This window comes from Cornus florida, unplaced genomic scaffold (assembly GCF_030987335.1).
Source record: "Cornus florida cultivar Cherokee Brave unplaced genomic scaffold, ASM3098733v1 CherokeeBrave_3.0.0_Hap2_Chr01, whole genome shotgun sequence".
Classification (NCBI taxonomy): Eukaryota; Viridiplantae; Streptophyta; class Magnoliopsida; order Cornales; family Cornaceae; genus Cornus; species Cornus florida.
In genome coordinates, this window is record NW_026775571.1 from 100,127,293 (window position 1) to 100,154,840 (window position 27,548).

General features: G+C 36.2%; 4 protein-coding genes across 4 annotated transcripts; 3 read left to right on the plus strand and 1 right to left on the minus strand.

The window, feature by feature from the left end:
• The first annotated feature begins 2,527 nt into the window (after positions 1-2,527).
• On the plus strand, positions 2,528-3,027 carry LOC132310293 (uncharacterized). The gene is given in 3 exon segments (XM_059808514.1): positions 2,528-2,831; positions 2,833-2,850; positions 2,852-3,027. Coding segments are annotated over 3 exon segments (201 nt in total). The 5' UTR covers positions 2,528-2,709; the 3' UTR covers positions 2,913-3,027.
• Positions 3,028-9,551: 6,524 nt separating this feature from the next.
• LOC132308990 (acyl-CoA--sterol O-acyltransferase 1-like) lies at positions 9,552-12,138 on the plus strand. The gene has a single exon (XM_059807328.1). The coding sequence runs from the start codon at positions 10,080-10,082 to the stop codon at positions 11,151-11,153; it is 1,074 nt and encodes a 357-aa protein (XP_059663311.1). The 5' UTR covers positions 9,552-10,079; the 3' UTR covers positions 11,154-12,138.
• A 3,396-nt stretch (positions 12,139-15,534) lies between these two features.
• On the plus strand, positions 15,535-16,072 carry LOC132309002 (uncharacterized). The gene has a single exon (XM_059807349.1). The coding sequence runs from the start codon at positions 15,572-15,574 to the stop codon at positions 15,872-15,874; it is 303 nt and encodes a 100-aa protein (XP_059663332.1). The 5' UTR covers positions 15,535-15,571; the 3' UTR covers positions 15,875-16,072.
• A 74-nt stretch (positions 16,073-16,146) lies between these two features.
• LOC132308995 (fumarylacetoacetase) lies at positions 16,147-26,674 on the minus strand. The gene is made up of 14 exons (XM_059807338.1): positions 26,310-26,674; positions 25,347-25,425; positions 25,047-25,105; positions 24,843-24,967; positions 24,670-24,744; positions 23,264-23,339; positions 22,964-23,063; positions 22,822-22,881; positions 22,577-22,647; positions 22,427-22,489; positions 22,148-22,212; positions 17,692-17,788; positions 17,428-17,553; positions 16,147-16,453 (listed from the first exon to the last, which is right to left on the minus strand). The coding sequence occupies exons 1-14, from the start codon at positions 26,511-26,513 to the stop codon at positions 16,391-16,393; spliced, it is 1,263 nt and encodes a 420-aa protein (XP_059663321.1). The 5' UTR covers positions 26,514-26,674; the 3' UTR covers positions 16,147-16,390.
• Positions 26,675-27,548: the final 874 nt, after the last annotated feature.

Here is a 27,548-nt window from a genome sequence, read left to right on the forward strand (position 1 = left end):
GGTAGGTAAAGTTAGTCACACTAGGGGTGGCAAAATGAGTCATGACCTACTAAACTGCTCATATCTGCCTGCTTTAAAATAGAGATAGGTGAATTATTTTAAAATATGAATCAAAATGAGTGACCCATATTATTTTTTTTTTTTTGTGTCTGGTATGATGCATGAATTGATTTTCTATAACTTTGGAAGAGTGAAGCCCACACGGGAGGTCACGTGCTGCTTTCTCCTTCATGGGATGTGTTTGGCCGTGGAAATTGTGATCAAGAAGGCGGTTGATGGCAAATTCCGATTGCCACCGATCGTGTTGGTGCCGCTGGTACTTGTGTTCGTGGTGGTTACCGGCATCTGGTTGTTCATTCCATTGTTTTTAAAGTATGGAGTCGACGTCAGGGCAGGGAGAGTGCTTTTGTGGAGTTTGTTAAGGACGTGGGCAAGTTTGTTAAACTTACATCATTTAATCATTGAGTACTGAGTAGATAGGCATATCCCTTTTTCTATTATGTCAATTTGAGCTCATAATGACACACCCATATTTAATTTGTCTTGTTTTTGTGCCGCTAAATAAGTGGCAATTTGGAAGTGCGTATATATATAGTAACTTGAATGAACAATATATACATAATTATATGCATATTTGAAGCAATGAGTAGACTGCGTATATGCAAAAAGAAAGTCACCTAAGACAAGACCCTTTTATGGTCTGATGTCATTTTGTGACTAAAATGAATAGCAAATTTGTCAGTAATGTCAGTGACCAACCTAAGTTTAATGCATCTTCGACTAAAGTTCATTTCACTGTAATTATATTTGCACACAATATATATATTGTATTCTGTATATGCGAGTGTGCTTGGTTTACATGGTAGGGATAATTAAAACAGAGAGGAAAAATGGTTGAATTATATTATGTTTGAGGGCCAATCTTGGGCCATCGTTCTAGCCTTAATGTGTCGGCCCTGCTGCACGAGCTCGTATTCTACCAAATGGGCCGCTTATGGCCCAAATGGGGAACACGTTGTACTTTCAATTGCCTCCGATAATCTCAGGAGTGCTAAATCTATATACTTGGAATCAACCCTCTACACACCAAAGAGTATTTGACCTGAGGGGTATAGGTTCTGAAGGAAAAAGTGTGTGTATTTATCGTCAGATTTAACACTAAATTTATTTTTAAATTAAGTTTTATTAGTGAATTTAGTTATTTAACTAAGGGTGCATACGGTTAGTTTTTGGGAATCAAATCATTTCGGATGGTTTTAGAAAATTTAGAACCAAATTAAACCATTTGACCAAAGAAATCAAACCAAACCAAACCGTAAAACACCAATTCAGTTCGATTTAGTTTTACTGTTCCTCTTTATTTATTTATTACCATTATAGAAATTATTCATATTTTAAAATCCAGATAAACAACAATAAATCAAATTAACTAACACATTCAAGACTGCTAAGATATTTACTTTTAGAGCATAAGTTAATATATTCAAATTTACTAATATATTTATTTTTCTCTATCACTTCTGCAGCTAAAAAGAATTAGTGAACACCTTCAAAACTGCTAATAACCTAATACATATAACTAGTAATTCAACAACAAACACGAAAATGAACAACTTTGGGCACTATAGAATTATATTATATGTATAATTTTATATATATATTGGTCTTAAAGAATCTCAAACCGTGACCAAATCATATTTGTATTGTTCCACAAATTTGTAATTGTAACCGAACCAAACTATTCGATCCTATTTGAATATTCAATTTTATCGAATTTTTGCGCACCCCTAATTTAATCAGTAGTCTTGTCATTATCATATGATTAATCTATAAAACACAATTTTATAGTGTAAAAATATTATACCGATTATTTCAAGTGGATTTAAATCAAATTCACTTACTTTTCGTCCCTTTTAATGTAGTTTTAGGAGGATAAAAGAAGGTAAATGTACAAACCACAGACATTTTCTTTTGTATGACATAATAGTAGTGATGTAATTATAATAGATTGAACAGACGACACAATGTACATTGTATCTTGAACAGAGACTTTTGGATGGCGGCGTTGACTTATGGATGGCGATGATTGAATAGTTAAATAAATAGATTTATTTATTTACAACGTACATTGACTGTTAGATGGCGGTGATTAAATAGTTAGATTAAATAAATAAATAGATTTGCCTGCGCCGCCCCGAAGAGGGGGGGGTTGTGGAAAGATCAATCTAGAATAGTCAAAGCTCCCGAGACCACAGTCGAGTTAAACATGTAGGCACGTCTCAACATCAAATAGGAGTGCACAAAAGAACCGGAACGGTGGAATCGGAATTAGAACAGTGAGAATCGGAATTGTTTTTTTCAGTTCTCACGATTCCAGTTCCGGTCCCGATTCTGAATTTAGGAACCGTTGACATACGGTTCCGGTTCCGGTTCCAGCCCGTGGGAACCGATAAGAATCGGAACCGTATATATATATATATAATTTTATACTAAAAAAAAAGTATAAAAAACCTACTTTTTAGTTTTTTTGCCCTAAATCTCTCACTCTCTCAGTCATCGCCTCCTCTCAATCTCTCATCTAAACAAACGAAGTGACGAACCCTAAGCTAACCCTCGCCTCCTCTGAAGTCTGACCTCTCATCGTCCTCGCCTGAGTGAAAGATTTGTTTGTATTTCAAAGAAAAACAACTTAGACAGAGAAAGTGAAAGATGTGTTTGGTGTTCATGTGCGATGAGGACGAAAGGGTGATATCTAGGCAACTGGCACCAGGGTCGTGTCCGTATTGTGGAGGGATGATACATGCCATATTGCCATGGACGTTGAGAGTCAATGAGGTTCTGTTTCCTGCCTCAGGACCAAGAAAAAGTACTATTGCAGTATGTGTGCTAGGCGTTTGGTCGTCAAATACTAAGACTATTTGTAGATCGAAGCGACGAAGACACTGCTTCTCTCCTCATCGGAACAATTGGAGACCGATCTCAGATGGGTTAGCTTGATGATTAATGACTACTACTTTAATTTGTTTGGTTTGTTTGCTCGTTTTTTTTTTATTTATTTTATTTTATTTATGTATATGTATATATATATGAATCATATGATATACAGGTATGAATATATTGATGATGAAATACTTTTTTGGTAAAATATTACTTTGGTGTATCTTGAAGTTTAGTATTCTTTTTTAATTCTATCACTTGTTTTTTTTTTTTTTTTGGCCTAAGAAATATGATTTATAGAAATAAGGGGTATTAAATTCAAAAATGATTACTAGTATTGGACTGTGTTGGAGTCTGTTTTAAATTTTTCTCATCAAAGGTAGCCTAAATCACATTGATTTAGTTTTGAATTCTGGAGATGGCTAACTATGGTAGTGTAATTGCAGAGAAGTCATTTTCTTTTGCTTCTACCATGGATGAACATAATTCTAAAACCTTTATACCTAATCCTTAAAGGAAAAAAACCAAACAGCTAATGGTTCACATGGAACCGAACCGGAACTGAACCGTTTTTACGATTCCGATTCAATTTCATACTATACGGTTTCGGTTCCGCTTCTAGTTCCGTTTTCAAGAAACCGTCATGAACTGTTTCGGTTCTGGTTCCGATCGGAACCATGAGAACCGGAACCGTGTGCACCCCTAACATCAAATCCTAATGATCACTCAGTCTATTATTTTTTTTCTAGAAAAATGTTACTAGTAGTATTCAATTCCTAATGGTCCCTCATTCAATTATTTTTTTAAAACAAAAATTTAATGTTTGTATTCAATTCCACATGTTCTAAATAATGCGCAAACTGGAGCTGCCAACGACTTTGTTTGGGACCCAACTTTTGCATAATTAGATCTTAAATCAGCAGCCTCCAAGTTAGACAGCCAGATACCCCCTCCAATCATCTCCTTCTATGCCCATCACATAAAAAAAAATGTACAGTGTTTTATAAAGTAGACATATTATTAAGTTTAAATATCTCTTTTAGGTTGCACTCTTAGGAACAATCAGGATCCCAATTATTGGCAAACATTACATAAAAATATCCCTAATAATTAAATGACTCTGTTATTACACAAGTTTCACTAAGCATATCTACGTCACCATGTAACTCTATGTTGTCTTCCAATATTACTTATGATGCTATTATATATATAGAACATCTTTATATCTCTAGTTATTGAGTTCAAAATCTCAAGAGAGACAAAATGGAAGGTGAAATCAACAATTTCATAATGGTATGGATCACAGCCTTGGCTTCTATTTGCTATTGTCATGCCGTAGGTAAGTTTTCAGAGTTTGTAGTATATTTGTTTTCTTTAGTTTACACTTTCTTTTTGTTTTATATTTTATATTTTTTATCTTTAATTTTCTTTTGAACTTCTATTTTATTTTATATTTTTATCTTTACTTGTCCATTGCCAGCATCCTCCAATTGTGTTATTTTCAATCATTTTATAAAATTATTTATTTTTATATATTTTATAAAATGGTTCAGTAAGGGTAATTTAGTCAACTTAAGGTTTAAATTTGTCAGAAGGGCCTATTTGCACCAAATTAAAACTTTAGAGGTATTTTTTGCACGTGAAGAGTGTGATATACACTGTAAATATACATTAGCAGTGTTTTATATACTTAACCCATATTTTGATATATCAATTTTAGCTTATAATGAAGGGCCTATATTTGTTTTGTTTTTGACCCTACTAATAAATTGAATTGTGGGAACTAAGTCACACAATCCTTCTTAACGGGTGACATTCTCACGCTCTGCATGCGCTCCACCTCCAATTTTTATTGTTTTTGACTAATTCCTTCTTCTTTTTTGTTAGAGCATCTCCAGCGGTATGTTAAAATATCCTTTTGTGTAAAATATACATTGCCACCTATTATGTGTAAAATTTTTCCATTTCCAGCCGTCTGTTACCTACATTGCCAGATCACCAATGTGTAAAAGGGTTGTGTAAAATGTAAAAGGTTTTTACACGGCCAAATTAACATATTTCCTTTTTCATCCTTCTTTCTCATTCCATTAAAGAATCAACCATATATTAAATAAGTCTGTAAAAATTATGTAGGTCCTGACATGATACATGGTTGATTATTATTGAGAAACATATTTTTACACAAAATGTATAAAATAACCGTTGGAGATAAAATTAAATAATTCAAAATTTTCGTATAAATCCATCATGACAAATCAAATTTACACAAAATAATATACACAACGGTTAGAGATGTTCTTATGTAATTATAAAATTTTAAAACTACCTGAAATTACAAAAATACTTCACTATTGTACTCGCAATATTTTATATCTTATTAGTTAGTTCCGTCACATAATTTTCTAGGTCGGTTTGTCATTTACAAACGAAATGAGTGGGAAGTAGTCCACTCAATATATATAGTGACTGGCTTATGTGACCTACCTATGCTAAATGCAGTTTTGGCTAAAGCCCATTTCACTGTAATTATATTTGGACTCAATATTTTATATTCTATTCTTGAACTGTGCTTTGTTTATATCGGAGGTCTAATTCAGTGCCTTCTAATTTCATACGAGTTAAAATACAATATTATATTCACACAAGCTTTTTAACTGGTCTTATCTTCACTAATAATACGAATAACTCGTGAAATGAATGGTATGGCACAATTATTGGTCAAGTATCCAATATGCCCAATCAAGACATTCAGCACATACGATAACAGGTCTATCAAATTAATGGGCTTGTCGAGGTGCATCATTTATCTCCAGCAAGATTTGATTAGTTGACCATACTCTATTAATTTATTAATTTATTATTGAAAGATATATGGTTAGATAATTATACGGAAGATGAAATAAAATCTTTTGTCAAATTGAAGGTATGATAAATGCATTCGAAAATATGAACAGGAATAAAGGTTGCATAATAGTTTGTAAATACGTTAATGCGTTATGAGCAGTTTGATTAAAATAATTTGATATTACCTTGCTTAAAAATGATAAAAGGTTAACACTCAATCACTCTCTCATTCGGATCTGATGTACGACAAGTTCTCCCTTGTTACATTCTCCCCACCCAAACCCGCAAATCCCTTGTTGCGGCTCGGACCACCCTGCCTATCCGTGTTGCAGACCCGGATGCCCTCCGGACTGGACGCTTGGCGTAACACCCAGCCCATATATACCTAATCACTCTCCCATCCAGATTCAATGTGAGACAAATTCTCCACTAGTACATTTTCCCCCACTCAAACTCGCAATGCCCTCGTTAAGGCTCGAGCCACTTTGTCTATCCCGGGCTGTAGACCCAGACTCCCTCTGAGTTGAGGGCTTGGCATGACACCGGATCAAGAATTTGGTCTAACTTTAATACCAATTATAACGAGTAGGTGTTTCGCGATCCGACCCAAAAGCTAAGCGATTAGGTGAGACTAACACCCAATCCATATGTAGCCAATCACTCTCCTATACGGATCCAATGTGGGACAAGTTATCTCTGTTATACAAGTCTGGTCATATTAAAATATAAGAAAATTCTAAAATTGAATGAATAAGAGTTGTTTAATTAACCATTTTATTCTAATTCTAAATCACAATTGTATTTCACAACAATCATTTTTTTGTTATATGAGATAGTTGTTTCTTCTTTTTTTTTTTTTTTTTTTCGACAAAGAGAGTTGTTCCTTTTGTTGGTAGGTAAGTTACTCACACATAGGGGTGGCAAAATGGGTCATGTCCCACCAATCGACTCATATCTGCCCTCTTTAAAATGAATATAGGTGAACCATTCTAAAATATGGGTCAAAATGGATAACTTATATTTAATTCATTTTTATAGAGGGTTAAATGGGTTGAATATGAGTCACCCATTTTGACTCATATTTTACTTATTATATAAGAGATCCAGTTTTGCAACCTCTATTTGACTCAAATTCACCTCTTCCTTTCTAAAATTCTCCTACTATCTCTCTCTAAAAGTCTCTCTGCATCATGGATTCCTCACGTATGTAATACTACATTTTGAAAGAAACCTATGTTTAGATCTGTATTTCAAAGTAAGACGACCTAATTTATTCATTTAATTATTTACACCATTCTTACCGTTGATGTGGATCAATAATAAATGCACACATTCTATTTTAATTACCAAATCATAGATAGTAATCAAATCACGATCTCTGATTTGGTAGGTGGTATTTACCTACTATATTTGATTTGATAATTAAAGATCACATATTAATTTATTATTAGTCCATATCAAGTGAGTATGGTGTAGATGACATAAGTATTGTTCTTTCATATATATATATCTTACCTTCATGCATGTCTAGTCACAAAATAAAATAATATAAATTTAAAGAATTTCCAAAATAACTTAAAGGATTTACAATTATCCATACATATTTTTATGAGCTTTTATCCATTTAAAATAAAAAACTATAATAATTATTATATTTATATATATATGGTGTGGGGTCCATTATTTATGAAAATTTGGAAAAAAATGGAATTAGTAGCATGGCCCACTATTGAGAGAGTTTGGTACGCTGGTTAGAATTATGTGTATAGGTTTATTGTATATATAATGTTGTAGTTGTGAACACATTAAATATATATAAGCAAGTTGTTTCCTTAACTTGCTTTGTAAGCTTAGCTTATGGCTATACATATATATATATGGGTATTGGTGTGTATCCGAGATGTATAGAAAAAGTAAAAAGAAATAAAGAAAACTTTCTCTCTTTACATTCTGTCCTCTCTCTCAAAGTTCTTTGTTTTGATATTTTTGTTTATATTAATTAATATTTATATAACAACAATGAGATTATCCAAAATAATAACTTTTTTTTTCTTCCTAAAACGGGATAACGGGTTGACCCAGCCCATTTTACCCAAACCCATATTTAACCTATTACAAGCGGTTTGAATATGTATCACAACCCATATTCGATTTATCTATTTATTATGAGTATTTTAATTAAAGAAAATCTAATTAGACAAGAATTATTAATATAAAAAATATTTATTAATTGATATAAAAAATAAAATAATTTTTTTAAAACTCTACCACAAATTACCTTTTATTATGAGTTTTTTAATAAAAGAAAATGTAATTAGACAAGGATATATATATTTAAAGAAAATAAATAATTTCTATAAAATTATAACACAAATTAGTTATTTTATTTTTGATAAAACTCTATCACATTAGATAAGGATATATTATAAGAGTTTCTATAAAACACTAACACAAATTACCGAAACTCTATCACAAATTAACTATTTTATTTTATTTAAAACTCTATCACATATAATCTGTATTTATCTATTTATTATGAATTTTTTAATAAAAAGAAATCAAATTAGACAAGGATATATTTAAAAAAAATAAAATAATTTCTATAAAACTCCACCACAAATTACCTATTTTACAAATTATTCTATAAAACTCTATCACAAATTACCTATTTTATTTTCTTTAAAACTCTATCACAAATTACCTATTTTATTTTCTTTAAAACTCTATCACATTAGATAAGGATATATTTAAAGAAAATATATAATAATACATATAAATAAAATATTAAAGTGTAAAGAGTTTTAGTTTTAGTATTTATTTTTTAATATAAAAAAATATTTATTAGTTAATATAAAAAGAGAATTCTATCAGATATAACCTCTGTATTATCTATTAATTATGAGTGTTTTAATAAAAGAAATATATATGAAAAGAAAATTTCTATAAGTTACAAAACATTCATCACGCGCCTTTTCCTAGTATATATATATATATATATATATATATAGGTATTGGTCTGTATCCGAGATGTATAGAAAAAATAAAAAGAAATAAAGAAAACTTTCTCTCTTTACATTCTGTCCTCTCTCTCAAAGTTCTTTGTTTTGATATTTCTGTTTATATTAATTAATATTTATATAACTATAATGAGATTATTCAAAATAATAACTTTTTTTTTCTTCTTAAAACGGGATGAAGGGTTGATTCGGTCCATTTTCACCAAATCCTTATTTAACCTGTTACAGAATATGTATCACAACCCATATTCGACCTGACCGATATAACATTGCTCAAACCCGACCCGACTCGACTGTTTACCACCCCTACACACATCCACAATTTGCCTCAACCTTTAGTTAGAAAGAAGGAAAAGAACCTACTTGTTCTAGTCTTCTAGATGCGTCAAAGTAATTTTATAAGACTTTTATAGATTATGAAATAAATCTCATATATTTATTCATTTATTTTTCAAAATACGAAAGGGATGTACTACACTTGGCATTGGGAGGAAAAAGTCTAATCTATTGAATGGTGTTTTGACTTAGAATTCTTAAAGTGAAAATATTTGGGAGGAAAGGAGAGTACATCCAGTTGGGAGAGAGGAAAACAAAGGAAAGTCTAACCTTTTAAAACAAAGAAAGGGAAAACAAAGTCAAGTCCTCCCTCTTGACTATATGCATTCCATAATTGTTGGGGGTGGAACATCTTTCTTCAATATGGGCTCACTAGCAGACCCATAACTCTCCTTGGGTCAATTTTGTGGCACATTCTTGTCCGTCGATCATCACAACCTCCCCCAAAAGTGGCTTTGAATCTATTCCTTCTAGTCTTGTTAGTTCAATTATCGCAAATATTTACATCCAAAAAGGTAGTTAGGTTTCAATATTTTTTTTTATTTTTTTTTTTTTACTTTTATTTTTTGGTAAAAATGGATGTAGAATATTCAAAGGTTTCTAGATGTCACGTCAATGGCGGACCCAAATTTCTTACCCGCCTCAAAATCAAAATCCTAATGCTCCCTCTCACTATTTTTCTAAATAATTCCCCAATTGAGCTACGGACCGCCAACCACTTTTTATTGGGAGATAGCACCAGTCTCCAAGTTAGCTATAGCTAGGTACCCCTTCCATTCATCTCCTTATCTGCTGCACATTGCATGAAACAATGTAAACTGCTTTCTAAAGTAGTAACCTTTCTAAAGTAGTAACCCACTTTTGGACAAGTATTATTAATTCGCATACCACATCTTTATATATATCTCTAGTTCTTCAGTGTTGTGCAATCTCAAGAGAGGCAGAATGGAAGGTGAAATCAACAATTTCATAGTGGTATGGATCAGTGTCTTGGCATCTATTTGCTACTGTCATGGCGTAGGTAAGTTTATCCCCAAAGGTCCTCCTAGACTTCTTGTCATCCTCCCGGTTGTATGTCTCTTTCTCTATCTTCCACTCAATCTCCATTCAATCCATTTTGGAAGCACCACCTCTTTCTTCATTTCATGGCTCGCCAACTTCAAGCTCCTCCTCTTTGCCTTTGGCAAGGGTCCTTTGTCCTCTAACCCACCAATACCTTTGTCACGTTTCATCACCATAGCTTGTCTACCCATCAAGATTCAAAACCATACTGAAACCAAACCATACCCGTCTCACCAAACCACCCAAAAAGGCCACAAATCACCTCTAAATTATGCCATAAAGGTTATGCTCTTGTCTGCGCTTGTGCGTGTTTATAGCTATAGACAATATCTACATCCCAAATTTATAATGTTGCTATATTGCTTTCACATTTACTTATGTCTCGAGCTGCTGTTAGCCATGTTTGGTGCCCTGGTTCGAGCCCTAGGCCGGTTAGAGCTCGAGCCACAATTTGATGAGCCTTACCTATCTAGCTCGTTGCAGGACTTCTGGGGCAAGAGGTGGAACCTCATGGTTAATGGTATCCTACGCCCTACCGTATACGATCCCGTCCGATCTACTTCTACCCGTCTGATGGGGAGGCAGCTGGGGCCACTTCCGGCAATATTCGCGACATTTTTTGTGTCTGCCATGATGCATGAACTGATTTTCTATAACGTTGCAAGAGTGAAGCCCACAGGGGAGGTCACGTGCTTCTTTCTCATTCATGGGGTGTGTTTGATCTTGGAAATTGTGATGAAGAAGGCGGTTAATGGCAAATTTCGATTGCCGCCGACCGTGTCAGGGCCGCTGGTGCTTGTGTTCGTATTGGTTACTGGCATCTGGTTGTTCATTCCACCAATTCTGCGATGTGACGCCGACACAAGAGCACGGAGAGAGACGGTTGCTTTTGTAGGGTTTGTGAAGAATGTTGCCAAATCTGTCAATTTTACATCATTTAATGCTGTAAGCAGATAGATAGGTGTGTATCTTTGATATATCAATTTTAGATTATAATGACGGCACATATTTATTTTGTTTTTCATCCCCACTAAATAAGTGTCAATTTGGACATGTATAATAACTTGATGTCGGGAGCAATACAAAATCATTTGGATATTCTATCCAATGAATACAATGTTAATTACTTCCCCCAAAAATAAATAAAAATATTGAATAGAATGTAGACATAAGAAAAGCAAGTCAAGTAAGCTAAGATCTTCTATGGTCTGATGTCATTTTTTATTTTTATTTTTTCCCGATAAACATGGTCTGATGTCATTTGTTAACAAAATGAATGGAAATTGGTCATATTTAGTGAAGGTCTTATGTGGCTTACTTTTTTAAATGCAGCTTTCACTAATTATATTTTAATTTTACAATTCTTTTAAACGGGTGTTATTCCATTCCTTCTCTCTGGATCACATTTTTGGTACAAGGCATTCGATCCCAAGCCATGAAAAGCATGAAAAAAAAAAAAAAAAAAAAAAAAAAAAAAAAAAAAGAAAGAAAGAGGGAGTAAGCTCCCAGTGACTTTGATTATATTTGCACTCGATATTTTGAAATTATGTATCCTTGAAGGGTTAAGTGCAAAAAACCCCCTTGATATATAGACTTTGTGCAGAATAAGTCCCTACTTTTTGAAAAAGTGCATACAAGTCCTCAAAATTCAAAAAAGGTGCATAACCGGTCCCTCTGACAACTTTTTACAAAAAGTAAAACTTAAAACCCCATTTTACCCTTTTGTTTCCCATTTTACCCCTCACCATTTGTGCATAAAAGTCCCTCAGCGTTATGCATAAAAGGCCCCCCATACTGTGTTCAGCAGCCAATATTTTGATATAGATATAGAAAAAATATTAACAAAAAAAAAAAAAAGAACATTAACAAAAATAAATAAATTAAATTTCACGTTATCATCACTAGTAAAATATACCCTTTTCTTGTTTTTTTTTTTTTCCCCTTTTTTTCATTAATAAGCAACTTTTATCTATTAATGAAAAAAAGGGAAAAAAAAAAAAAAAAAGAAGAAAAGAAAAAAGACAGTGGGTACGTTTGGTTATAGAATTAAATTACAATTCTAGTTCAATTTATTATTTTTTAATTATATTAGAATTCTAATTCTATTTGATTCACCTTTAGAATTTGTATGGATGTATGGAGTAATATTTATTTATTTTTTAACAAAAATATAATATTTATATTATACTTATTAAATTATTATATATTATAGCAAAACAATATTAGCACCAATTTTGATTAAAAATGGCAAACATGCAAATATAGAATATATATATATATATATATACAAACCCAAAGAACCCAACAACTAGAGAGATGTAATATTTATTTATTTTGTAACAGAAATATAATATTTATCTTATATGTATTTATTAAATTATTATATAAGCAAAACAATATTAGCACCAATTTTGATTAAAAAGGCAAACGTGTGTATACAGAATGTACATACACGCATATATACATACAACCCTAAAGAACCACCCAACAACTAGAGAGAGAAACAGCGCCCTCCACCAAACTGCCTCCGCCGCACCAAACTGACACGTCGCCTTCAGCCTCTTTTGCCTCACCTCACGCATATAAGCGGCAAGGATCCGAGTCAAATAGCAACACCCGTGGATCTTTACTATGGAGTCTCTGTTGTGCAGTCGTCTAGAGAGAGAAAGTGAGAGAGAAGAAGAGGTCAGTTATGGATCCAAAAACAATTATCTCTCTACTCATCTATGCCTAACCGTGACACCACCCATCTGCCTTTTTTTTCTTTTTTGGTTGAATCCCATCTATCTCTTTCTCATATGATATATGATGATTATATGTTAATATTCCAACCCATCCCCAAGTTACAATGGCCATTAATCATTGATTTAGACAAAAAAAAAAAAAAAAAAAAAAAAAAAAAAAAACAACGGCGAATCCGAACTGGAACAACGGCTGAAGCTTGCGACGGCGAACCCGAACTGGAACAGCGGGCAATGGGTTTTGATTTTTTCAACAATCTGAAATGATATGCCGATATGGGTTTTGAACTTTTGATTCTTGCAGCAGATAGATAAACTAAAATATATGGGTTTTGAACTTCTGATTCTGCAGAGAGAGAGAGACGCCCGGGGGGGGGGGGGGGGGGGGGGGGGGGGGGGGGGGGGCGTGCAAGTTCAGAGTTGAGAACGAGAATAGCCATGGAGGCGGAGGCTGAAATGATTTGCCCTAATGATATATGGTGTGTGCACGTTTATTTAAATTTTAAAATATGAAAGGGCATGTCTGGTTTTAAATTTAATTATATTTAGGTTTAGGTTATTCCAATTTTATACAATTTGAGGTTTATATTATCCTTCTTCTAAACAAATCTCATTTTATACAAATTTGGACAAAAGGGTCATTTTACATGCTTGTATTTATAATCATTAATTTATTCAACTAAAGTGAGGGTATTATCGTCATTTTACACCACCAGGGACCCAATCGCACCAAATTGATAGTATAAGGGGATTTTTTACCACAGGGATTGATATGCACTATTTCGATAGTAGAGGGGGGTTTTTTGCACTTAACCCATCCTTGAATCGTGCTCGGATTTAGGTCCAATTGCTTGGGTCCAAGTTTGGGTTTGGTCTACAATAGCCTTCAAATTTCAGAAGAGTTAAAAACTTAATTCACACAAGTTTTTTACTGGTCTGGTCTTCTGTAATACTAATAAGAACAACTTGTGAAATGAACTGGTATGGCCCAATGGTTGGTCAAGTGTCCAATAAGCCCAATTAAGAGATTTAGCGTATAAGATAAAAGATCAATTAATGGGCTTGTCGAGGTGCATAGTTTACCATGCTTTATTAGTTTATTACTCAATCTGGAATTAGAGACTATTGAGTCTATTTCTTGCAAAAATTATTGAAAGATATATGGTTAAATAATTATATGAAAAATGAAATAAAATCTTTTGAGTGTAAAAATGAACATAGCGAAAATGTAGAGAAAAAAACGTCAAATAGAAGGTATGATAAATGTTATCGAAAATATGAAAAGAAATAAAGGTTGTATAATAATAGCTTGCAAGTAAATTAATGCGTTATAGCAGTTTTAGTTTGCCCGTTATATAAAATTCATTAATTTATTTTTCAAAATTAAAAAAATAAAAAAAAATACTATCCTTGGCATACTTTTTTATTATCTTATTATCATACTCAATTTTCTAACAAACATTGAATTGTACAAATCAATTTTTTAGGAAGGAGTCTTTAGGAAGGATTGCAAAACCATTATTCAAAGTTAAGCTATCCCTCCCTTCTAATCCTTCCGAATCATTTCATTTCCCTCTTTATTTTTAAAACAATCACAAAATAAGCTATCCTTCATTTTTTTTTTTTTTTTCCTTCTTCTCTTCTCTTCTCCTCTTCTCCAATTTCCTTATAATCAAAACGAGGCTTAGAGCATCTCTAGCACTGTTTTAAAAGATTATTTTGTGTAAATATACACAATGTGTAATTTTTTTTACTTTTTTATTTTTTATTTTTTATCTCCAGCAGTATGTTAAGATACATTGTTACATCACCGATGTGTAAAATTGTTGTGTATTTTGCACAACCCTTTTACACGACAACATCATCATATTTTCTCTCTCATTCATCTTTCTTATTCCATTAACGAATCAACCATATGTTAAATATTTTGGATCATGCATAGGTGCCATACACGTTATCAAGTTCGAATTTTAGAAAAAGTCATTTTGAAAAATACTTTTACGCTAGCCATTTTACGAGTTGATATTAGTTGAGTCAGACATATCATGTCACTAGTAAAGCCCGCCTAATAAAAATGCAACATTATTGATTCCGCCGACTTATACAAATTACACATAAGAAATTGCCATGACTCCTTTTCATTAGAAGGCTAAAAACTTAATTGGGTAGACGCAGAATTGAAAAAGTAGTGATAGTCACGCCACAGAGTTGCAGTTAATTGCATATTTTTTATTGATTATACAAAATACAAGTAGGTGGAAGGCTCACTTCCTTATTTATAGAATAAATAACTGATTACAAACAATAAATTTAACCATTTAATATAAAAATCATTTTCCGAAACGAAAAGATAAATAATTGAGCGGCCCAAGACATAGCCAACTACGAAAATGAAGCATGCATTAAAGCACAGTAAATGAAGCATTTATATGCTGATGAAATCATGAACCCTACACGCAACCCAAGTGTGCAGAAGTTCGCACTTCTGTATCTTGACCATCCGATTTTCATCAGATGGTAGTGAGAAGAGATAGCACAAATGCATCTATATATATAGAGACACACACACATACTATAAGTCGGCGAGCTAAGAGGCTGAGAGAGCAATACCAGAGCCTCATTTGAAGTGAAGAAATGGATGAGAAAAAGAGAGTGTCAACCGTAGCTGCTGCTTATGTGCTGCTGCTGATGTGGGTTATGACCACACCGGTTTTCGGCTGCCCATCGGACGGCAGCCAATGTAGGAACTGCGTTCTTGATAAGTTCAAGAACAGTTGCCCTCCATGCGCACCGATACTGCGCTGCATGGCACGGTGCTTGTGGGGAGGCAAATCTAGGTCCAAGTGCATCAAGAAGTGTGACTGCAATGGTGGATACCCAACGCTCTCTGATTGCAGGAAATGTATGGCAAAGTGCAAGTGCAGCTGTTCTGGATAAATGACTGCTCATTTGGTACTATTGTTTAACTAATATGTGGCTTTATGTATAAACTCTAAACTTCTATTTTGTGTGCATGTGTGAGAGGGGGGATCTTTTGTATGTCCAATACCATATGTATTGCAACATGGTTATAAAAGTTTGTACTACCTGGTTTGCAAGTGCCAAATTATGGTTTTATTTCGTTCACTATTCTAAAAACAGTTCATTATATATATATATATATCGTGCTCTCTGCTACAAATGTCATCCCTCACATAGGTTTAGAATGATTCAGTGCTATTAACATGTCATTATTGATAGAAATAAGTACTTAAACTGGAGCAATTGTGATTTACATAGCACAAGGACATATCAACTTGTAGTAACAAATTCTGGGAAGGAAAAAAAAAACCTTTTAAGTCCTTAGTTGCTACCTACTTGGATGGGCTAAACTTAGGAAGGAATACGAGACTGCTAGACCGTCTTCCGGGATATGCATTAAGGAACATTCAGGTCACCATATGCAGTAGCTGATCAAAGTGGTGCCGGAAGAATCTTCCCAGAACACGTTCCAAATCCAACATTGTAACCATTCCCCTGCAAATGAGTCCAAATGTGAACTAATCAGTCTATGCATGTTCAAAATCAGATGATCGTGACTATTTTTCACTAGGGAGATATGAAGACTGGGCACAAAGAACCAATTACTTTAAACCAGAAGAAAATCAAAATTTAAAAAAAATAAAAATAATACGGCGAATGGGATGTTGACATCTCTAAAACAAGAAGCAAAACTGGTTATACCGTTTCAATATAGGATATAGTTCGATTTGATTATAAAAATAGTCACACCATTTATTAAGAACCAATTTGTTTTGTCTCAAAGACGGTAAGACCTCAATCTTCCCAACCTCAAATATTCAAGGAAGGCCCTTCAATATACTAGTCGCATCATCACAGTCTGAAAGTTTTATACAGCATCGTCCAGAATACTTTATTTTCGTTTCATTTTATTTATTTACCATTACTCTTATCATTTGGTAGATTTTTGGGGTGAGGTATCCTCCTAAATCTCTAATGCTTTTAATAGAAAACACAATCATCATTAGACTGATATTTCAATTGGGTAGTCGATTTTCAAGATGATAAAAACTACTACATTAAAATGAAACCAATGTATGAAAAAGAAACATGATAGAAACCAAAGGATATTATAAAGCAGCATGTGTCTTTGTGAATAGGAGAAGCCAAACTAATTCTGAAATTTGAGATCAACTAAAGATTTATAAATAATTGTCTAACTCATAACTAGAACTAGGACATAAGACGTATTCAAGTAGGACCAATATGCAACCCAAACTTTAAAGAAAACTGTCTAGGTTACTTTCACCATCAACCAAAGATCTCAAAAGAGAGCAGTAAAATTATGTTGGTCACTCAAACTTATTAGGTTCCTTTTTAAGTCTTGAATTATGAATCTTGTATGCATAAGATCTTTTGTAAATGTACATGAAAACCTAACCATAACATGTTGGATAGAATAAAGAACCGAAAGTTCTATGACAACAGACCTTGCAACAACCGGTAAAAGTGACTTCATCTCCATCTTCTAGAAAATGACGATCTGTTCCACCCAAAGATAGTGGTTTCTGTCCATTCCATGTTAACTCTAGTAAGCATCCATAAGATTCTGGATCCTGTAGAAAATTCAGGCGGCCATTGAACTTTAGTAGCACGATATTATAAATATTTGCCTATAATTTGAGTGATTAAAATGAAAAGCAGAACTGTAACATCAAAGCACTAATGCCATCACAAGTATAGCGAAAGCTTACAGGTCCACTGATTGTCCCAGTCGCAAGGAGATCGCCAGGCCTCAAGTTGCAACCATTAATAGTATGATGTGCAAGTTGTTGAGTCAATGTCCAGTACCTATACGTAAATTGAATAAATTTTGCATTACTGAACAACAAATTAAATTCTATGAAAAAGTATGAGAATAGAGATTAGCTTTCCTAAACTTCATCAAATTGCTTTGTTCAATAAGTATGTTTGACAATCAGTATACGTGCATGTGTAGATATTGGAAGCTTATTGTCACGAAGTGATTCCTAAGACGCTTGGAGGATGGAAGACACGAATGCTGGTTGGCAAAGAACAGAGTTTGACTGGGAATGGTTCCAGGGAAGGGGCGTGCAAGAGCACAGGATGGTACCTCTTCAGAGTTCAAGCAGGTCGACTCGGTTGAGTGCGAGGAGCTTGTCGCTGGTCGTGGACTTGACTATGAAGAAGGGAGTTGGCCATCCCTGCACAAACTAGTCGGAAGCTGGAGCCGTTTCCCTGATGAGACCAAGGCAGGTCGAAACCAATCAGCATGTATCCTTGGGAGGGCAAGTCGTGGTGGCTGACCAAGGCGCTTGCGCGAGTTGAAGCAACGCCTTGGTGCCGCACGGGAGCAGCTAGAGTGGTGCTGAAACTCTAAACCCGTGACAATTGGTATCAGAGCATATTCGTCAAGGGAGCTTTGTTGGAGTAGACATGGCTAGCGGAGGAGACCACCAAGTCCACGTCTTGGAGCTGAGCTTGGAGGAGAAGCTTGCCACACACTTGGTCTACACGGAGACCAAGTTTAACAGGCTCGAGAGAAAGATGGCGGAGCTCTACGAGCTGATTGATGGCATCGCCAACAAGGCACAAGAGAACGAAAGGGACTTGCATGATCGGGTAGACGACTTGCGCGTGGAGATTGCCGAGTGCAAGGAGTTCTCCCAGGCGCGCGAGGTCGTGGTGAAGCCAAGGAAGAAGAAGGCGCTGGAGCCCAAAGAGTACGATGGGGTAAGGAATGCGCGCCAGATTGACAACTTATTCTGGCACATAGAGCGGTACTTCGAGTGCATGGAGATCGAGGATGATGAGAAGGTGCAGACAGGCACTATGTACCTCACGGACACTGCCACTCTATGGTGGAGGCAGCACTTCACCGATAGAGCCGCAAGAGCGGTTGACACAATGGGAGGAGTTCAAGAGATAGCTCAAGAGGCAGTTTTACCCCGAGTGCGTCGAGGACCTTGCCATGATCAACCTAAGGCGCCTGAAGCAAAAGGGCAGCATAAGGGAGTATGTGAAGGAGTACTCCAACTTGATGCTGGAGATCCCAGAGATACAAGAGCGGCAACGCATGTGCTTGTTCATTGATGGGCCGTAGTTTTGGGTAGCCATAGAGCTGAGAAGGAGGGAGCCTAGAGATTTGGCATCCGCAATGGCTATAGCGGAGAGCCTTGAAGACTTTAGGCGCGATGACAAGAGGGCCACGTCTCCCAAGAGGAACCACGGCAAAGGTGGGGGAGACCAACGCTTCAAGAAAGGGGGCTTGCCTAAGTCCAGTAATGATGAGCACAGCGATGAGGAGACACGCCCACGCCATGATAAGGGCAAGGACCATGGAGAGAGGTCCAAGGCTAGTGGCAAAGGGGAGAGCCGTGACAAGGGCAAGTGAGAGCCACCGAAGTGCTACTTGTGCGAAGAGCCGCACCTATTGCGACACTGCCCCAACAAGAAGACCATGAGTGCCCTTGTGAAGGATAAGGGCAAGTGTAAGATGGACGATGCAGACAGCGATGAAGAAAGGTGCATGCGGACTATGCAGATGCTGAGTAGCATGGCGCATGACACCAAGAAGAAGGGCAAGACAAAGAAGATAGCTGGGGTGCGCTATGTGGATGCGCAGGTTGGTGGCAAAGTCGTGCAAGCGTTGGTGGACACGAGCGCCACACACAACTTCATTACCCCGGAGGAGGCACAACGCCTTGGCTTGGAGATGCGCAAGACGGAGGGCTGGATCAAGGCCGTCAACTCCGAGGAGGCACGCATGAGTAGAGTGTGCAAGGAGGTGGAGCTATGCATGCAAGAATGGAAGGGCAAGGCCGACTTCCAAGTTGCGGAGATGGACGACCACGACATGGTGCTGGGGTTGGAGTTCATGGACAGGAACAACGCCGCGCCACTACCATACCTTGGTGCGTTGATGATACTTGGAGGCGAGAATGGCAAGGCCGCATGCATGGTGCCGCTCGTGGGCAGGAAGGAGAGTCCAGAGGTGGCAGTCAACACGATGGAGCTCGTGAGAACCTCACATCTCCCGAAGGGCGCTCGTACGTTTGGGCCAAGGACATATGCGCAAGTGCTGATGACCTGCGAGAGGCTGGGTCAGCTAAAGAAACCGTGACGAGGGCATCACGGAAATGGGTGGGGGAGAATGTCATGCCCCGCCTATGGAGGTCGTGCCACGCAGGCGACACGCAGACGCTGAGGAGGACGCTGCATGGCAACTGCATGGCGAGTGGAGTTTATAGAGTCTTCCGGAGTTGTCTCAAGTTGTGTGGAAGATTCTAGATATGTGTGGTATATTCTAGAGTTCTCTAGAATTGTGTGGAGTAGTATGAAGAGTTTTAGAATGTTGTAGATACTAGTAGATAAGTATGGAAGTGTGAAGAAGGTGGGAGAAGATTCTAGAGAATCAATCTCCACCATTGGTTAGAATGCATCCTAGCCATCCATTAGGGATGGGGATGCCTATAAATAGGAGTAGGACTTCATTTTGTAGCTAACAAGTCTTAGAATGAGTCTTGAGAGCCTTGTAGAGAGTTTGAGTGCTAGCCTTGTATAAAGCATTCTTTGAAGTAATAGAAGTATTCTTTCCTTGCCAACTTAAGTGTCTTAGTATGTGTGAGTGTGCAAGCCAAGTGAGGAGAGGGCGAGAGCCACTACAACACTAGTAAGCGCACGAGGGGAGTGTGTTGGCTAAGGTGTGCACGGGAGTTAGGCTGACCAAGTAGTTGCGCGAGCTGAAGCAATGCCTTGGTGCCGCACGGGCCGTGCCGCTGCGCCAAATCTCTAGGCCCGTGACAAATGGTATCAGAGCAGGACTTGGGGTAAAGCATGGTTGGGTGCCCACTTGTCGATCTGGGAGGGGTCTGAGAATGAAGACGGTGCACTGAAGCTGCGTCGATAAGGAGGAATCAATGCAGTTGGAGGGAAAGCCTCCATCTCCCCAAGAAGACGCGTCCGTTGAAGTTGCGCATTGGAGGGCCAGAGAGCCGCGTACACCAAAATTCGTGCTTAGTCCTTGGGTGATGCAAACCCTGGTGAAGGGCGAGCATCAAGTCGGCAGGAGGCCCTTGCTTACTCGGGATGTCGCAGAAGCGGCATGACGGAGAAGAGTCACGTCCTTGAGGAGTGGACGTCCCCTTGGTCCGAGGCCTATCATTGGGCGAGTGCAGTGCAGAGAGCTGCACAAGGAAGCGATGGTGGGAAGGTGAGCATACCGCATGGAGGCAGGATTTGGAAGGGAGTGGACGCAGTAGTGAAGCGCCGCACTACGACGAGGGCGTCGCAGGATTTGGGTGGGGGAGAGTATCACAAAGTGATTCCTAAGACGCTTGGAGGATGGAAGACACGCATGCTGGTTGGCAAAGAGCAGAGTTTGACTGGGAATGGTTCCAGGGAAGGGGCGTGCAGGAGCATAGGATGGTACCTCTTCAGAGTTCAGACAGGTCGACTCGGTTGAGTGCGAGGAGCTTGTCGTTGGTCGTGGACTTGACTATAAAGAAGGGAGTTGGCCATCCCTGCACAAACTGGTCGGGAACTGGAGCCGTTCTCCTGATGAGACCAAGACAGGTCGAAACCAGTCAGCATATATCCTTGGGAGGGCAGATCGTGGTGGTTGACCAAGGCGCTTGCGCGAGCTGAAGCAACGCCTTAGTGCCGCACGGGCCGTGCCACTGCGCCAAATCTCTAGGCCCGTGACATTATGCTTAGTTAAAAGTTTTTTTGCTGTAATATGCAAGTGATATAAATTATATACATCACTGATTTGTGATGCTTTAAGGAATATATATTTACAGAGCACCAATAAATCTGTGGCAGTCTTAAAGTAAATCATTAGACAGGTGATCTAGACCATTCCAGGCAATGCTAGTTTGATCTAATTATCAGCCTATATGTGTGACTTTTGGACAGAAGTGACCTGAAAAAGGAGTCAGTAATCTAAGGCCTTGTAGCCTGATGATACTTCCTCACTTTCCAAAGTAGAAGGTTGAGGAGTCCCCATAGGGGCAAAAAGTGGGTGTGTTAGTGTAATTCTTGCTAATGAAAAAAAAAAATGAAAAAAAAAAAAAAGGGGGGGGGGGGGGGGGGGGGTTCGGTAATAAAACAAATTGTCATTAATTGAAAGAAATCAATCTATTTTGCAGGTAAATAAGAATTAAATTTACTAAAAGCAATACTCCTTACAAGTGGTTGAAGTTGCTCCTTGTAACAATGGATGAATGCTTTTGTCCAGCAGGTTTAATTAGAACCTTGAAACAAGGAGGAAGTTCCATCATTATATATAGAAAAATAAAATAAAAAGTAGACAGCATTTCTTTAAGAATGTGTTTACATTTGACTATTTTACAATCTACAAGGCAAATATTTTGTAAGATTATCAAAAGGGAAAATTTTCAAGAAATAAGATGGCCACTATGATATTATGTTAACCAGTATAGATGTATATAGAGCAGTGAGATGTACCTCCAAGGAAATGTCAAAATTTTTGGATATCTTTTCGGCAAGATATGGCAATGGATAAGGGCTCTGCAATTTACAGCACACAGGATTTAGCATGCTAGTGCAAATTTTGAATAATAGTTTTATGCGCTGAAACATTTTGAAGAAAGTTACCTGTTTGGGAGCATCACAAGCAAAGGGTTCTAGAGCATCTAAGGTCACAATCCATGGGGATATCGTCGTACCTGTATGAATTTAAGATAAAAAATAAGGTCCAGCTGAAATAACCTGGATGTTATAAATCACATAAAAATAAGATTACACATGCGATCATGAGAACAGGACAATGTGCAGTTGACATATCTGTAGCTTCATGAATATAATTCAAATGATGGAGCAATACCGCTCGCATTCCTTACCAAAACTCTTCCCAAGAAAAGGACCAAGAGGCACATATTCCCACGCTTGAATATCTCTAGCTGTCCAAACCAACTTCTAATCAATATAGCATCCACAATTAAGCCAGATGCTAGGAAATAAAGCAAAGAATATCATACATACCACTCCAGTCATTCAACAAGACAAGTCCGAAGATATGATCAGAAGCCTCATTGACATTGATAGGCTTTCCTAATTCATTTCCTGGACCAACTACAGCAGCCTAGGAACATAGTAGAAACATGGGGTGAAAATTGGAAACAGTTCTAAAGCTAAGGTACAACAAAAAGGTAATAACAATATGATAATAAATTGACATATTAAACAGAAACAGATGCTAAAATCAGTCATCCACTTTAGATTAATCTATGGTAATTATATAAAATGATTAATTTTCTACTGAGGCACATCACAAAAGCTTACCATTTCTAGCTCAAAGTCTAGCTTTCGCGAAGGTCCAAAATATGGTGGCGAATTGGCAGATGGATGACCTTGACCTCTGTTGAAGAAGCAATATGGTAAAAAACATCAGATGAGACCCAGGCAAGTATGATAAGTGAGGACGAACATCCAAACAAATCCAGAACACAAAGGACACTGAATCACCATGTAAACAAGAAAAATTTGTGATCGCCTTGCAACACAAGTGCCTTTCATATACATTTGCATATGCATACAAACAGATTACAAATACAACTTGATAGAAACATATACACAGTTAATATTTGATTGTTTTTCAACGCATTTCCCAGAGTTGATATACAATATATAAATATTGTGAAAACTGATTGATGCACTGCAGACATTAACTGGCTGATTCATTATGAATCCAATATACTCTGACTATAAAAACTAAAGTTGTTTGGATGGGATTGCCCCTCTTTGAATTAAAGAAAGCGTCAAAGTTCACTCTATGGATGCAACATCATGTCGCTTTTTGTTCCCTTTACATCCAATATGCCTACATGTATATATGTATATGTATGTTATAGAGTCAATCTATAACTAGCGAAGCATTCTTCACCTCAAAAAAGTTTTATGTAAAATTGGTCCTTATTCAAACAAACCATTGGATTATATACCTTAATTGTTATCTTTCTTTTATTCTTTTCTTTTTTCATGAATGCCAAATAAAATGTCAATGATATAATAACTATTCTCCCAATACATGAATTCATATTCTCTTAATAAAATATAATAAGTAAATCTCTACTCAAGCACAATGTTGATTTGATTTTTCGCATGCATGATAAACATGAAAAATGCATCTATGTTGTCAAAAGATAAATCCAACAAAAAGATTATTGATGGGTGTAAGATTTACTTATTTTTACAATATATATATATATATATATATATATTATATTCAATTCATTACAAAGTCATCTTGTATAATAAATCAAAAGATACATTGGACACATCAACAGCAACAAAAAAAAATTAAAACAAGAAGAGAAACATACACACACACTATAAAGACGTCCTCTAAGAAGAGCTACAGCTGGCAATACAAGCTTCACTCCAGAATATTGGACAAAACACTTAATAGATATCCAATAATACATTATGCATTACTATTCAAATAAGAATAGTCAAAAATCATTCTGCAAGCATGTGGACACGAATGCAGGGTATATTTAAGCTTTAAACAAATTGAACAACTGTTATTTATTCATAAAAATTTAGATCAGAGTGTATGAGGATTTTTTGCAGCATCGTGTTCCATTTTGACACTCTTTATTCATGTACATATTATATGATTAAAAACAAACATCCAAATCAGAATCTTAAAAAGGCAAAAACAATGCAGGGAAGTTAAATTTCCTTACTTTGGTCTGATAATATCAGTGCCGGAAATAACAATAGATGATGCTCGTCCATGATATGCAATAGGAAGGTGGAACCTGAAAAGCCATTGGATTTCACAACTCTAGGCTGAAAAAACTGGGGAACTAACTGTTATTCCCAGTCTGTCAACAGATAAATTTCAAAATAAACCCACCAGTTTGCTGGAATTGGGTTCTCTGGTCCACGAAATATAGTACCGCAATTCTTTGCATGATGCATCGATGAAAAGAAGTCTGTGTAGTCTCCTATTGCAATAGGAAGAAGCATTTGCACCTTGTCCTGGAGCATCAGGCATAGAACTTGCATTGGAATGACAAACATCTTTGGCTAAATTACATATTCAGGACAGGAGTCTTACCATTGGCACAAGTGATTTTTGCCTCAGAATTGCATTGTCGCGCAATGCCGGTTCACTAACTGCATTGGAAAAATAAAATGTTCTGTTATTTTTTCTTAAATTAGATTAAAAATGGAGTTTCCTTCTTTCAGTGACAGGAAATGGTCATTCCCCTATCCCATCAAAGGAGCAGTGTCAAATCTTATATAGAATTTGAGCTGCAGATAACGCTTAGCCTCACAACTTACTTTATTGAGGGAGAAAAATGGAAGGACAAAAAAAAAAAGCACACAATATTAGATAATTACAAAGTTACATTACATGATAACAGCTTTTGAATTGTTGCACGAGCTTCCTTCCATGCTGTCCGTCCCATTCCCAGGAACTTGTTAAGATTAGGCTGGCATCAAAACATACAAAATTAATAAACAATTATATAACTTTTCTAGCCACAATCCAAATTACAGTCTCTATAGAGGGGGAAATTTCACACACATTTTATGTGGTGTATTTAAGTATATATTGGTATTGTCCATCAAACCATGTCAAGGAGTATTATATAGAAATATATACACCCACAAGTCATTATTTCTATTGTTTTTTTGACAATATAAGAAAATGAGAGGCAGAATGAAGACTCTGTTTGGTTTCTTCTTCTTCTTTATTTATTTATATACATATTTTTAAAATAATGCAGTGGTTAAGTGCCTTTGTGGCATCTAAGATAGAATAGTGGATTTAAGGTTCAATTCTAAATTTTATTAATATATAAGAAAAAGAGGATTATAATTCTAAAGTTCAGTTAAGTTTCGAAGAAAACAGAGGCGAATATATCTCAGATATAGAAGTAATTTTAGGTTTTACACTTTCTAATGTTTAGTTTCAAACACATGGTAGCATTTAGAAGTACAGTCCTTGCTTCTCGGCTTAAATTATTGCTCTTGATTTTCCCTTTATGTTGTTTTCCACCAATTTCTTAGCAACCAAACACTGCTGCTTATTCAGATAGTAGCGTTTAAATTGAAAATCCTTCCAACCATATTACAAGTGTTCATATGAATATATATTTATATATACATATTGTTTGAGTTTTCCCTTTGTATTGTTTTTCACCAGTTTCTTAGCAACCAAACACTGCTTCTTATTCAAATATTAACATTAAACATTAAAAATTGAACTTAAAAGCACCCAAAAATGAACTATTAAGATACTCATAACACAATCTAAAATTGACTCCCAGTGTAAGTACTGAGACAGAGAGAGAAGTGAAAATCCAAGTAGTACCTGATTGAAGCAATCGGAGTTCTTGAGAGTCAGCCCGTCGAAAAGACCGGCCGAAGCTATCACCGATAAGTCCAAAACATATTCGCCTATTGCAACGCCCGGCCGAGGCTCTGAACCGGGTTCGGGCTTGAACACGCCGTACGGGAGGTTCTCGATCGGGAAATGAGAGTCCGAGTGGACTTCAATGAAAGACTTGAGACCCATAATCGCCGGCAAATGACGTCACACGACGATGAGGTACAGCGAGGACGAGGACGAGGACGAGGACGAGGACGAAACTGAGACGTGTGAGACAGAGAGAGAGAGAGAGAGAGTGCGTTACGGAATTTGAGAGAAAGATAGGGTATTTATTTCTATTTGCAGAGGGGGGGTCTGTGACTGTGAGTGAGTGACTCGTCAAGATCCAAGAGAGAGTGTACAATACTCATTTTCTTTTTAGTATTTACAGTAAAATTCGAGTAGTATTTTTATAAGTATGGTTTTTTAATATATTCTTGTTATTTAAGTAATTTATTAATAAGATTTGTTGAGTTTTTTAAGTTAAAACTAATTATTAAAGCTGGTAGATGATAAAGATTAGGTGGGGTAGATGATACCAACGGCATGTGATGAGGTAGGTGGGATCAACGGCTGATCCTGAGGTAGATGACCACCCATCTTTCCCAAGAAAGGTCCTCTGTTATTTCGGCGGATCTCTTTCGGTGGTGCAAAATTAGTAGGCTTTTGGGTTTAATCATAAAATTCTTCTACTGTAATTTGAAAGTTATTGGTACAAAATATTAAAAAATAATAATAATTTTTTCTTAATGCAAATTTAACTCTTTCTAGACTTTACAGTGGCGATAATTTCATATATTGAATTTGCCCGGGACTTGCATCAAGCTCAGATTAATAAGTTAATTTGAAATAAGTTAACATTTATTTAGTGAGGGATGTGTGACTTCTGTTACCTTAGAAAAGAAAGTTAAAATTGTTGATCAATTATTTAGTACAAAAATGAACATGTGCTTTTCTTTTCTTTTCTTTTTTTCTTTTTTTTTTTCATTGCCAAACATTATTGTATTACCTCGAATCATTGGTTTCGACTAATCATGCATTGACATATAAACAAAAATGAATTAATATTAATATAAACTTGACACGTTCATGTGTCATCACATAATTGACCTGAAATCGTTTAATAATTTTTTATTTGATTTCACAATCTTTGAAGAGAGAGAAAATAGAGTGAGTGAAGGC